This window comes from Morone saxatilis, unplaced genomic scaffold, assembly GCF_004916995.1.
Source record: "Morone saxatilis isolate NCDOM2014 unplaced genomic scaffold, NCSU_SB_2.0 Contig24, whole genome shotgun sequence".
Classification (NCBI taxonomy): Eukaryota; Metazoa; Chordata; class Actinopteri; family Moronidae; genus Morone; species Morone saxatilis.
In genome coordinates, this window is record NW_023339807.1 from 2,605,299 (window position 1) to 2,619,540 (window position 14,242).

Genomic DNA, 14,242 nt, shown 5'->3' on the forward strand with positions numbered 1-14,242 from the left:
TATACCTTTATGTAGATAATAGTTAAATTAAAATTAAAAAGCCTACATACAGAATTCATCGTTCTGTATTTGTAAGTGGGAAAGCTTTAAATCCACAGCCAGTGAGCTAATTAGATGAAGAAGTACACGTGACAGGTGTTTACTACAGTTTGCACGAACAAACAAGAGAAGTGAAACTGAAAGTCAACTTTATTTGGTTATTGTGTGATGTAATTGTGTGATGATATTATGCTATATTCATGAATTGTATGAAACTACATTGAGCAGTGGAGTGTCTGACAACCAAGTCCATTTGTTCTGTGGTGTAACAATGGGGGCCGGACAAGGACAAACTTAACATAATATCCCCTCAGCACGCTGTTAAGGAATGTATAATATTGGTTATTAATACATCCAGCAAACACAGAGAAACATGAACATTCACTTGGATTTGTGTTTCTGGTCCCGTGATGAATGTAGGTCTACAACTGACTCCTCTTTGAGCTCTGCTTTGGTCTCTTTAGCTGCTGAATACTCCACTATGTTCACCAGCTAGTCACTAATTGTGTCTGTCTGGGGCTGAGCAGGTAGCATACAGCAGGTTTATCAGAGCTTTATCACTGAAAACAGCTGCCTGCTGGAGCTGGAAACAAGGTTGATGAGAGAACTGAGAGTGAAACAAAATAACACTGCAAGCCTGAAAACCTAAACAATGAAAGATGCTGAAGTGCTCCATAAGCTGAGGGGAACTGCACGGTCAGGTGATAAGTCTCTCTGATAATTACTTTGAGCGATTCCATAACACATAGTCACTTGATCCACTGTCAATATATAAAAGTACTGATTTGTGCAGCTTTTTATTTACATTTTGTCCTTAGTTGCTTGCACTGTAGCTTTCTACTTTAAGCTAACTAGCTAGCTACATTTTCAAAGTATCTTCCCAAACATTGCCAGCATGTCACCAATATTTTCTAATGCATACAACTATTGTGTCTGGCATACACTATAATGTCTTTGAGGTGAGATTGATGGGGTTTATGTTTAGGTACAGTGTTGTGAGGCTGAAGGATTTATGATCCACATGACCGCTCTTAGTTTTTGATTATCATACAGTCAGCTGCTTCCAACTGTTTCATTGTGTTCCTGTAGAGACGCTGTCAGCACAGCCCTCCCGCTGATAAGACCAGACCTACCACACACAGTCAAAGTAAAAACACTGCAGGTTGTGTGTTTTCCACACACCAACTTGGCCTGGTTCACTGTGTGTGAGTGTATTCGGTGCCTGTTGTGGCAACACTCATACAGCCATGCCCCGTCCACATGTACAGCATAAAGAACCAGTCTGCAGGCACTTAAAGCTCTTGGTTTGTTTGCCAGACGTTTTCTTTTAACCCCCCCCCCCCTTTGCTGTTTTTCTTAAGTGTTGTCCATCTGCTCAGTCTCAGATGGCAGATGATTAACAGCTCACACCACCTGGTGGAACCTTTACTCTCACTGGTACAGACCACAAATGTGGAAGTGGAAACAGTGGAAACCCCCCTAAAGCCCATAGAATTGTTCAGTGTTTTTTTTTGGGCCACGAAACAAACACAGCTGCTGCATTTCGGTATGAAAGCCCACGTTTTTAATTTAATCAACTATCCTGGTCCATAAATACATGTCATTTTTGTTGTTTTTTTGAGGTGACAGCGTTGGATAGCAGTGGAAGGTGTTATTTTCTAGATGACCTTACTTGGACCTGAGTGGTATATTTTGGTCTTCCCACCGGTGCCTCCTGGTGCTCTGTGTTTGTGTGTGCTGCTAATGTTTACTGAGGGAGAGATGGAGAGACACACTGACTGACGTAGGTGGAAGGCCACTCATCATTTACCCTACTTAGATCCATTTTCTCAACAACCAAACGCACATTTATTCGCCCCCCCCCCCGCCTACTTCCTTTTTTTACCCTCTCCAAGTTCTCTGGAGTGCAGGTGCCAGTAATATGAATTATACAGGCCAACTGTATGTCAACTCAGCTGTCAATAGCATGACCCTCAGTTGTCTCCTGCATCGACTCAGCTCTGCAGCCTCCCATATTTCTGTCTAGTTCTCCGACACTGACCTAAGGATGGGGATCCATAGCCTTTTATCAAATCTAAATCCACTTATTGACTCATTGAGAATCCCTTACTAGAGTAGGGTTGTTGTGTTCATTTTATTTAGCTAATTTAATGGTCTGCCTCCGAAGAACAAGTGAGAGCTGCTCCTCTGCGACAGACTCTCATTCAGTGGCACAGTACACGCCCACTGAGGCAAGGAACGAGTGAGAGGAAGAACAGCGTAGTGTGTTGATGATGAGTTTAAGTGGTTTGGTTAAAGGCGTACGGTTGCAGTTTAATAGGGAAAACAGGTGTAAGAATATTTCTTTTCTTGGCTTTTTGTGAGTTTATTTATTGAAAGTTGTCTGCTGTCTGTTGTTTTGTGCAGACATTGGCTGCTTGGATAATTTGATATCACCAGTGCTAGTTACTCAAAAAGTGTCATTTATTACTCATTACTCTTTTCAAAAGTAATAGTGTTACTTGCCAACTGTAATTAGTTACACTACTAGTAATCCTTTTTTGACGGAGTAACTGAATGTATTAGTAATTAGTTACACTACTAGTTACAGGGGAAGTAATATTATTACTGTATGTATATGTAATGTGTTTGCCTAACACTGCATATCACCCATCATTTAGACTCAGCTTTCAACATTTCTCAGTATCTTAAGTTATAAATAAGAGATTCAATTAAGTTGATGAGTTTAAAATATTTGTATTAAATGTATAGACGTTAAACTGTAAGAATCCTACACTTGTTTTACAAGTGAAGACTTACTCTGTTGGTCTTTAAAACTGCAGAAACAAAATTTATGCAACAGGGCGGTTAATGCAGGTAAACACATTGGATGGCCATGTGCAATAGCACTGCAGATTTAGCAACATAGGCCACATTAGTGTCTTGGCATCAAGCGCCAAACACCCAGACCGTGCCCCCTTTTTAACAAGAAAGCAGAAAAATGCCCCAAAAAACTGGTGTGTAGCAGTTTGAAAAACAAATAAACATGCGTATCCAGATCCCATCCTTCCTGCAAAGGAAATGGATCCCAAAAGGAGAGCAGTCAGAATGAGAACGCTAATTCTTTATTTTGGCAGCAGTATAAATTCCTGTTCGATGACAATAAATATGATTTAGCTTCTGTCATTTAAATGATGCTGAATAAGAAACAACCGTATTACCCACAACTTTCACACTTAGATATGAGGCACATAAGATACATGAATATTCAGTGTCAGTGTGGTAAATCGCTTCATGCTGCTGGTCACAGTTTCTATTGATGGATAGCTAGCTTGAGTGGGCGGCTGCTGGAGTACGGTCATACAGTATGCAGCAGCATCAGGAAATATGACAGTGGTCTCCACCTAAATCACATCCTGGGCCAGATCATACAGTATAACCCGCTGATTTCATCTGGATCAACAATGTTTGGCCACTGTGTTGGATCATTGCTACACTGAAGACTGAAGGGGCACAACAGCTGACTGATCAACCTTTATTTATTATGGTATTGCAAGCACACAAAATTCTAATCCAAACACATGTCAAATATATTTTATTTATTTTTGCAGGGACAGCACACAACTAAAAGTAATTGCACCAGAGTTGGCTAACAGCTAATTTGCATCTGTTGTCCCTGGGCAGGTAAACAAAAAACGACATATACATTACACTACATAAAACAACACAATACATAAAGGTCCTGGTGGTGACATTTTTGTGCTGATTGCAGCCAGAGCTTGAGGCTGGTTTTAAACACTGCAAAGCTTCTGAGTCTCTAATGTTATTGGCTATGGAATTCCACTTGCTCACCACTTTCACAGAGAAAGCTGATTGACCAAAGGCCGTCTTCCCGAACTGTGGCACCCCCACCCCTAGCTGATGCTCTCGTCCTACCGGCACTGCCACTGCCGGGAATGGTCAGGCATCCTCTAAGAGGAGGGGGTGCAAGATTACGAATAATTGTAAACATCAGGCATGCATCGGAATAGAATAAGAAGTTATTAAAATGTAGAAAATTATATTTTTTCAGAATTCTACAGTGATGATAATCCGTTGGCTTTTTATCTAGTACTTTCAGGATCTGTGTATAGAGTGACACACAGGCTTAAGTGTAGTCACACCTGCCGGTGACAAGGATGTTATACAATAAGAGAGTTACATGAACAACCATAGAATCTTCTGGTTTCTATCCCCCAAAAAGCGCTTCCATGACATTTTGCCCATATATGTCACTGGTAAACAGGGGTTAATTTCAACCAAACATATCCAAAAGTCAGTCAGTGAGAATCCTGGTACTTGAATGTCTTGTCCACTGCTCTGAGAGAAAAGACAAGACGATTCAATAAGTGATTTGTTACCTTCTGAGCTTAATAAAACTGGGTATTTTGCCATTGTCAATGGAAATGGCTGTCTGAACAGAGCAAAGACTTCATTTATAGGAACACCTTTTAGATTTTTATCATGAATCGAAATCAGGGTCAGAAAAACAAAATAATTCATTAGAACTACCTAAAAATATTTATATTGTTGACATTTTTTATCCTGCCTTGTGACCCATGTTCATCCTGGACACAGGACATCAGTTTCCTCTGTAGCTCTCATTTCCCAAGCTGTCAGCACACATGGCAGAGAAGAGTACTGCAGGAAGAGAAAGAGAGGAGGTAGTTGTGATTGATGTCAGCCCTCTGAAACACCTGCCTGCTCTTTATCCCAGGCAATTTTCAACTTTTTGAATTTGCCTGCCTTTGTGAAAAAGTGAAAATTAAAATTCCTATGTTCGTGCATATAGGTGTTTGTGTGTAATACACTGAGTGAGGGGGGTGAGGTACAGCCAGGCTTGTTGAGGATCAGTGAACTGATCGATAAAATGATGATTCATAAATCCTATTTAATAGCATAGAGTCCAGGATGTGCTGATTCAGGGGGCTGGAGAAGAGCTGAGTTAAGGACAGTGGATAATGAACACGGTAACCTGGGATGCTCTCCAAACAGCAGATTAGATGGGGATCAGTGACATGGTGCTTATTCAGTCAAAACTGTGAAGAATTCTGGTTAACAGTGTGTAAAGTTTTTAGGCTGTGGCCAAGTGGCTGTTGGCTTTCTCACAGCTCTTTGAGAAGAACTTTAATTGTGTGTGTCACATTTGTCTTTGTCAGCACAAAGAACACAATGAAGGAGAAAAGAATTGATTTGAGGTCCACTGCAGTGACTGTCAATTTTTTGGTGGAGTTTGCTAAAGTCAAAAGAATTTCGGCAGGTTCTATGCTACGAGTAGATTTGCTTTAACTTGTTGTTGGCTTTTGTCTTGATGTCTTTTAAGAAGAATTACACTTTCATCACATTCAGTTTATGCATGTGCGACAAATTCAGGAAGGAGAAAAATAATTTGTCCTGCGCCCTGTGATCTGGATCCAAAATGTAATGGTTGGTAATGTTGCACCCCTCCCACCAAGTGTCATGAGAATGCGGCCAGTAGTTTTTCCATAATCCTGTCACAAACCCACAAATGGCCCAAAAACTGCCCCTTGGCGGAGGTGAGAGAAAACAAGATGACAAATAACAGAAATAAGATGCCTTGTTGTATTGTACAGTGGGGACTCTTACTGAACCTGCATCACAATGAGGTGTAGCCCAGCCACAAGTCTGAGTCTTGTGAAGGTTCTCATTTTCAATTTCAAGGTTTTGATTAAACTCACTAGTGATTTTGAAGGCAGTTGGGGTGAAGAGTTCTTACTTCCACCAGCTAGGGATGCCAGGCACCCCCAGGCCTGTTGGGTCACATAGTCCGTCCAGTCGACCCCTGAGGTTTCCTCTTGGCTTGGATTACAGGACAGATACATCAGCTATCAACAACAGGCTGAATCTATGGCAGGTGGAGTGTTTCGGATGGGTAGCCATGCCAGTGAACAAGTAACTATGGAACGGTTCGGTTCATGTTCGGTCACGCCAGATGGGCTAGCCAGCTTGACATGGTGCTTTATGTTCCTTTTAGTGAACAGGGTGACAGAGTAACAGTGCTTAACTGTGTCGTGCAGAAATATGCGGCCTGAGCAACACTCTATGGAGTACTACAAATTATTAAACAACGGACTACCGGACAATGCATTTGCAGACTGACTCAATGTCACTCATTTGTGGTCAACAACATACTCACTGTTTATTTGGTCCGATGTTGAGATTACTTACTTAATTCTCTTCGTCCCCTGTGACGAATAAGGCCACTGTGAGCTATCTCCATTGATCCCATCTTTGGCACGATGTTGAGCCTCAACCCTACTTAAGTTCATCTTGTCTAGCTTGTTCTGTGCCAGGTCATTTCTGGTCTTCCAGGCTTTCTTATTTCTGAATGAGAAAAGCTCTGTCTCTCGTCACTTGACCACAGCCACTCCACTGACAGTTTTTTACAGGAATTGGTCTTGAGAACTTGTTTTGCTTCAGATGTCTCATAAATCAGGTTTGGACTCAAACATGATTTTTGGCATCCTGGCTCCCAGCAGGCTTTCACCATGGGTGGGCATCCTGTAACTTTAGAGTTCTCTCAAGTGCTTGTTAGGCAGGACTTTTAGTTTCTATAACAGTTATTTTAATGGTTGGCATTGCTAGCACAGTGCCCAGCCACCAAATGTTCAGCTGCACCAACTGTGGGTATCCTCTTGTTAATGATTTTCCCTTTCTCATCCACCTTCAAAAACATAACCTGACTGCGTTATCTGGGAAGTCGATATTGGAAACTGTTTGGAAAAGGGCAGACACAAAAATACAATAATCAGGTTATTTGATTAATTAGCTGTCTATCTATTCTGGACAAACCTCCACCAATCATATCAACTAACCATAAAATGTAGTCAAACTCTTTCCAAAGGCAGTTGGGAGAAGAGCGAAAAGATATTTTCCATCGAAAAATAAAAACCCTTCAGTGACATTCCTTGCTTTCCTTTTTTAAATTAAAAAACTCTCCAGTTCTGATAGAACTGATGCTAGCAGCATCTACCCGAACCTCTTTATGAGCCATCATTGTTGTTCAATGAACAGAGTCCTCTCACTGCTGATTGGTAGGGTACCACTGTAGTTTGGTCTTAAATGTAAAGACTTTTATTTGGTTTTGTTTGCATGAAAAGAAGGAAAACTAATTAGTCATTTTCCTGTTGCCTTGTCATTCAAACATTCCCACATTTCTAATGTTTTGAGAATGTACAGCTTTCAGCAGTTGTTCCTCAAGGCAGCAGATGTTTTAGATCATGCCTCTTAATTCACTATTTGTTTTCATTCATTCTACTGAATACTGAAACATACATTGCTCCAGGGTTATAGATGATACTGTCGTCACTGCATGTTTACATATTCCAGCCCATGTAAATGTATCCTACAAAGAGCAGGTAGGACCGACCGACACACGAGGACACAAGCAGCAATTTAATTTCCTGCAGAGAGCATCCCATACAGTTCACTGGATGAGTCATCACGGGCGCACAGGTAGTGCTAAGCTCTGGCTTTTAAGCACTTTCAGAATGACTCTTGGAGTCGTGCAGAGCTGAAATTCCTCCTCATCTGTCTTTCAAATAAATACACCTAGACTACACATTCCCAATTGTGAGCATATGGCGAGGATATATTGAGATATGGTGTCCTGTGTGTGCATGTGTGTTGTGATTCACTTAAATAGGTCAGACAAGCAGTGGACAGCCTGCTTCTGGCTGCGCTAATCTAGTATCCCATCAGTATTACAGCGTGTGGACAGATTTTACTATTGTAGAAATTCCACAGTTTACACTCCTCTGTCTGATGCGTTACCTGTCAGTGATGTATGACATTCTGCCCCTTGCTGCAGAACTGTACGCTCAGAGCTGATAGATGATGGAGGAGGGTTGCTAAAAAGGTAATCTGTGACAAAGGGCACGGTGATGTCAGTGGAAACTGCAGGATTTGCTGTCTTGTCTGAGATTGTGACAACATAATTGTTATGGAAATTGAAACAAAGGGAGGATCACAACCAGCGCTGTAACTGGAAACATTTAGTGTTTGAATCATCATTGAAATAATCATCTGTGACCTTTTCATATAAATAAATCTGCTTATAAACACTATCCCTGATTGATATAAAGTAATAGTGGATGAACCTATAGCCAGGAAGCAACATCTGTTTAACTGTGTGCAAACACATGGTGTCATCCCTGTTCACTGCACATGGTCCCTCTGGTATTTCATATCAAACACTTCTTCAGTCTGAAAAAAACAATGTATCTTGTAGCTTGTTATTTTTTATATATTTTGCAATGGCTTTAATATTTTAGGTACCTTTTTACAAATAAGTCATCAAATCAGGAAATATTGCCCAGCTGGTGAAAACTGTTACAAAGTTTGAATCCCTCAAGTGTGATTTATTGTTTTTTGCATTAACAATGGATCAATTTGTTAAAGGACCAGTGTGTACAATTTAGAAGCTTGCTCCTGAATCCTGTGCGAGAATGGCGGACTCTGCCACTAACAATAAAAACTAATATAAAGAGAGGAACCTACAGAATGAAAATACACTTGATGGTTATTACTGAAAAATGCCATCAATCATAAATAGAGAAACGTATGGGCTACGATATATAATAAGTTTGAATGATTAGAACTTTAAAATAATAATCAAGCTCATTATAACGTAAATAAATGTCTGTTTCCTTATTATCATAGTACATAATACAATAGTAATCCAGTACAGTATTACATATGTTATTAGTTGCTGTAAACAATTGTCTGGTAGGGCTTTCTGAGGTGAAAATCTCTTATTGTGATGTGTTACTGTATGTATTGTTTGCAATAAACACAAGAACTGGGTAGTTGGAATCAATAGTAAGAACAGAAAATGAAGACTGATTTAGAAGTGATTGCAGGAGATGCAGACCAAAAAACAGCAGAGAGAAGAAGAAAGGGAACTTATTCATTGTTTGTGTGTTTTACTTTCTTTCTTCCAGGCTTCAAGTGCCCTGTGTGCTCCAAGTTTGTGTCCTCAGATGAGATGGATCTTCACCTGGTCCTGTGCTTAACCAAACCCAGAGTGACATATAACGGTAGGTCTGACAGTTCTATTTGAACTTATTTACAAATAGAATATAAAGAATGCAAGGACATGCAAGCCTGGTTAGCATGTGAGAAAAGCTACAGAAAAATCAGAAAGCTAATAAAAAGGTGATCTAAATATGCTAAATTACTGAAAATTATAATTAGATTTAATATATTGCTTTATTGTGTAGGTTTGCGAAACAAAAAACTGATACTGAAATATATGAAAATATCACAACACTAATATATGCAGGACATTATGTGCTAATAATGACACCCTCCAACAGGCTTATAATTATCTAAGAGATGATAATCACTGGTGCATACAAGAAATGACCAACTTTCCTCATGAAACTAGACAATCACAGCTTTCTGGTTATGTAACTTGATCCTCTGTTTGCAGTCGGCTTCCCTGTGAAATCTTGTGTAATCTTTCTGTAATATTTCCAAAACTGTAGCCTAACACTGTGGTTGCCTCGGGGCAGCTTCTTCTTTTATTTATCAATAATCTGTTATACTCTTTTGTACTTAATGACACCGCAGCCATGGTTATTGTGTCTGGGGGGACTTTCCATCCCTCTAAGTGTTCCTTTTATGTATATAGTTCCGTTGTTGTTTCCTGTACTAAACCACTCTGCCCTTTGCTCCTGAGACCCAGCATACTAATATGGGCTGGTGTATCTGTTCTATAAAGGTTGTTTAAAAAAATCCCCACAATGAGGTTACAGTTACAATCAGGTTTTATAGCTGATTTTACTGACTGCTGAGTCAGACCTTCCCTCAACTGCAGAATAAATTCTCCAGTCAGACAGTAACATGATAAAAGTATATGGCCCCTTGTCTGCCTCTGCTTTTATAGCACTGAGGTACTGGTGTTGAGTTCAGTTTTTTAATAGAAGCATAACATAAAGATTTTTGATAAGGGCCCCTAAATATGGTTAGTAATGTATTGTATTGTGACCCAGAGTTTGTACTAAGTTGGACATTTTACTGTTGACACATAAACTTGTTCACTAGAGCTGTGTACTGGTAAGAACCTGGCGATATGATACGTATCACAATACAGTGTTTACCATCCAATAAATCGCGATACTGTAAGCAAGGTGATATATTGTGATTTAAAAAAAACTATAATAATTTAGGAAAAATGTACACAGAAAACGCCACAAATTATATAAAATATCCTGATACAATATTTTTCAGTATTTTCTTGCACAGCTATTGTTGACCTCCTGAAAACACGCACTGTTGTCAGGGCAAAAAAATGTGTGTCATTTACCAGCCAAGTTGGTGGTAGATTTGCTTTACTTACCAGCCCAAAGGAAGTTTGATCATTCACTGTGCAACACGTTTGTTATTGTGCCTGCAAAGCGTGGCTGATTTCAGTCATTTCAGGACACTTCACATGAGTAATCCAGAATAACAAAGTGTTGAAAACTGCATGATTATATTGTTGAATAGGGCTGTGAATGGGCAAGAATCAAATTTTAACATCATTAGATGAGAACAGAGCTTCTGTCGACTTTGTAGCAGCTGTCTAACTCTACAACCACAACAAACCTGCGGACTCACTTGCTAACGTTAGCCTGCCACCCCAGTGAGGCAGCAGAGCAGAGGCACCACAGACAACCTCGTCAATACTGTCCTACACCCCCATTGTTGAATTTATTACACAAACGATGAAAATGTACATGCTTATGCTCAGTGGGCATGCACATCATAGAACAGGCACCGTGAGTTTATCCACCCTTGTTTTTTTCACTTGGCCCATATATGGGGCCCGTTTGTTCATCGCAATCACGCTCCTGGCCAACGGCTTTCATTTAGGAAAAATACAGCCATTCATATAATTATTAAGTGTTTGCTTACCTTAATAGAGAGAGGGGACTTGGGTTGAACACAGAGATGGAAGATGCAGGACATCCCAGGGAGGGACCAGTGAGGAGAAGGAAGAGAGGAGCCAGGGAATGGTGTGTAACAACGAGTGGAGCAGGAGAGGACAGGGGAGAGGAGAGAGAGAAAGATGAAACAGGCTTCCAAAGACTTCCAAGCACATGAAGTCTGGATGAGACCCACATTTTCTGCATTTAGCATTTCAAATAGTTCTGGTGTTATGTTGACGGATGTCTTCCCAATTGGAAAAACAACTGAGCCGATCAGAGCTTTGTAGCTGGCATTACAAATAGGGACATCAGCTTCCTGTGCCAGAGCCATTAAGTTTACTGGCAATTTAGTCAGATAAACAGGCCCATCTTTGGCTTCCTCCTGTTAGTTGTTAACAACCATGTACACAGATATATTTTATGATTATCTAAAATCTGATAACAATATCGCCCTTGCAGATCTGGCTGTATCAGTCTCAGTAACACGCCAAAGTAATCAGCAGTATGTTCAATTTCAGGTTTTATGGTGGAACTCCACTGATGTTTACACATTAGTCTATTTTAGACCTTGGGGAGTACCACTGTATATGTATAAAAAGTTATATAAAGCCTTTAGTGTCTCCAGAGTGATCTGTGTAAAGTCTGATAAATGTCTTCAAGTGATCACTTTAGTCAGTGTTGGTTGGGGCTGAAGACAAGGCTGACAATGAGGACAACCTGAGAACAATGCATGGAATAAAAACAGACTGTCTCATGTGCCCCTATTATCAATTTTGATATTTCTTTTTGTCCCTCTTGAGTCTGCAGTGCTAACCCTATTGAGTAAGTCGGAGTAAAACTAAGTTTTCTTACACACCTTTAAATTCAGCCTTGTGACCCCCCCATGAAGCTTTGGCTACCATTAGTGGAGGTCCCGACCCCCAGGTTGGGAATCACTGTGCTAATGCACAAGATGCAATTAAGAAAATGAACAGTGGGGACAGTATACGAGGGTGTGTGTAAGGTCAGGAGTAGACTGAACAAATAACAACAATGGCAGAAAGTTCTAAGAAGAAACGAATAGAGCTGGTACCGCTATGGCCTCTACTGCCATCATTTCATCATAAACACAGTAACCCTTTTTGAGTGTTGCTGTGTTGAGTTTGTTTTTACATTGTGCAAAAATGGTTCTCACAGCATATACTCTACTGTTGATCAGGAATGATTCTGCCCTGATCTGCTCCCTAGCGGCTATACTTTATAAATTCTAAAGGTACGCAGGGAAGTATGTGAACAGTGCTGCTCATGGTGCAGTTGCGTGTCTTGGCAAAAATCAAGTAAATCACAAGGCTACCCTCTGGCTCTGGTGTGAATCCGATGGGACTTGTAGGGATTCTGTCTGTTTTTAAGGTCACTCATTACAAATCACCTCATCCTGCTTCCTTCTCAGCATGGATGACCTACTTCTACTCCCCATGTCTGTATAGGAACATGACAGCACTGAAACCTTTTTATGACTGGAAATGAACAGTACAGCAGACATCTGCATCTCTGGTGTGTTCATGCCATGTCTGTATTTGAGTAAAAGTTTTGAATTTATTATTTCAAGTTATTTCTCTGCTCAAGTCTGAAGACATTTCAACTTGTACATGCACACTTTGCTCTACATTTCCCATCTCAGCTGAATGTTTTGGGGGGAACGCTGTTCCTCTTCGAGTAAGCTGACTTCCTCTCAGTCTTCCTGTCTATTAGTCATATGGTGACTGATCTGATCGGTTCCCTACAGTATGAAGAGCACCAGTCAGCAAAGACTGACAGTCTCTGACGTACTGCACTTTCTCTAAGAAACCTCTTCTTAGATTGTCTGATAGATTTGATATCTAGGCTTTGTGCTCACAAAACCTGCTTGGTTTAAGAGTTGGTGTATGTGTGTTAACCTATCTAGATGAATCTGTAACTTTATTCAGGTAACGGTAAGTCTGCAACTTGCCTCTAGTTGCTGTAACTTCTGGGTAAACCCAGCAGGCAACAGAGAGTGAGGAAGGAAGTTAGCAAATGTGAACATAATGTGAATAAAACTTTACCTCGTCTGTGCCTGAGTCATAGTGGTGGAAGAAAATTATGAAAAGTTAGGTGCGACGCAGTGAGAAGCAACTGTTCGTTGTTCCACATGAAACACAAATCAGAGTACTATTTTCTACCCCACTTTTATGTATTTCCTGTAAAAACGGTAGCCAAGAGTGCCGTGTGTTATGTCCCCCAACTTGGCCGGGACTGGGAGCTCCCAGTGAACAGTACGTCCAGACTGGGACTGAATGCAGCACCCAATGTCAATGTATGACAAAAGGAAATTAAGTAGAGGTGTTTTTATTGTTTACTAATGTTAGCTGCACGGGCTAACAGCAGCGAACATTACTGTTGGCGACAGTTAGCTTTTTTTAGCAACAGGTCCATCTGGAAACTCAGTAAATCACCTCTGCACCGCTGTCATTGAACTGTATCTGAGGTTGTGTTCACTGGGAGGCTGCTGAGCCCCGTTCGGTTGCTGACACTAACAGCAGCTACAGTAGCAGTTAGCTGAGTTGAGGCAGAGCTGCCGGAGGACATCAGAGGGAGGACATCAGAGGGAAAACCAGACTATTTCCTACATTAAATATGACCCTGTTTTACTGATCATGTTGTGTTTTTGTACAGTTATGAATCTTCGCTCTGTGTCACTAAAAGTTGAAGATTGAATGACAGGTGAATCACGATATTATTGGTTGAATTCGGTTAGTTCATGCTTATGTAAGCACACGTCACATTTTATTTTACAGGAAGACAAAATAATTGGATTTCAATATAAAAATACAAAGAAATGTAACATTTGTAAATGTTTTGGCATACATTGTTAAATAGGGGTACAATATAACAGAATGCAATTTTAAAGTGTTAAAATTACATTTTTCATTTCCTTTAAACAACAATGGCAGCTGATGAAGAGGTTAGCGTAGATGCTGCTGGCATCAGTTATATCAGAACTGGAGAGTATTTCTTCTCTTCTTTCTTCTCCTGACTGACTTCAGGAAGAGTTGGTCTATGTTATACGGTTCGTTGATCTAAGTTCACCCCTGATGGTTCATCCAATCACCTGCCAAGTGTTTGCTCTTTTCCAAACAGTTTCCAACAATGACTTCAAAGGAGAAGAAAGACACGCTGCATGGCTCTGATGGCTGGTCCGACCGCTGCTCTTTAGTTAGGCAGGTGATGGTATACCAAATTTAGAAATCCAA

General features: G+C 40.4%; 1 protein-coding gene across 1 annotated transcript in view; it reads left to right on the top strand.

The window, feature by feature from the left end:
• znrf2b (zinc and ring finger 2b) overlaps window positions 1–14,242 on the top strand; it is a 32,244-nt gene that overhangs the window by 12,962 nt on the left and 5,040 nt on the right. The window contains exon 2 of the mRNA XM_035672107.1: window positions 9,021–9,116. Coding sequence (XP_035528000.1) covers window positions 9,021–9,116 — 96 coding nt within the window. The remainder of the gene's footprint in view (window positions 1–9,020; window positions 9,117–14,242) is intronic.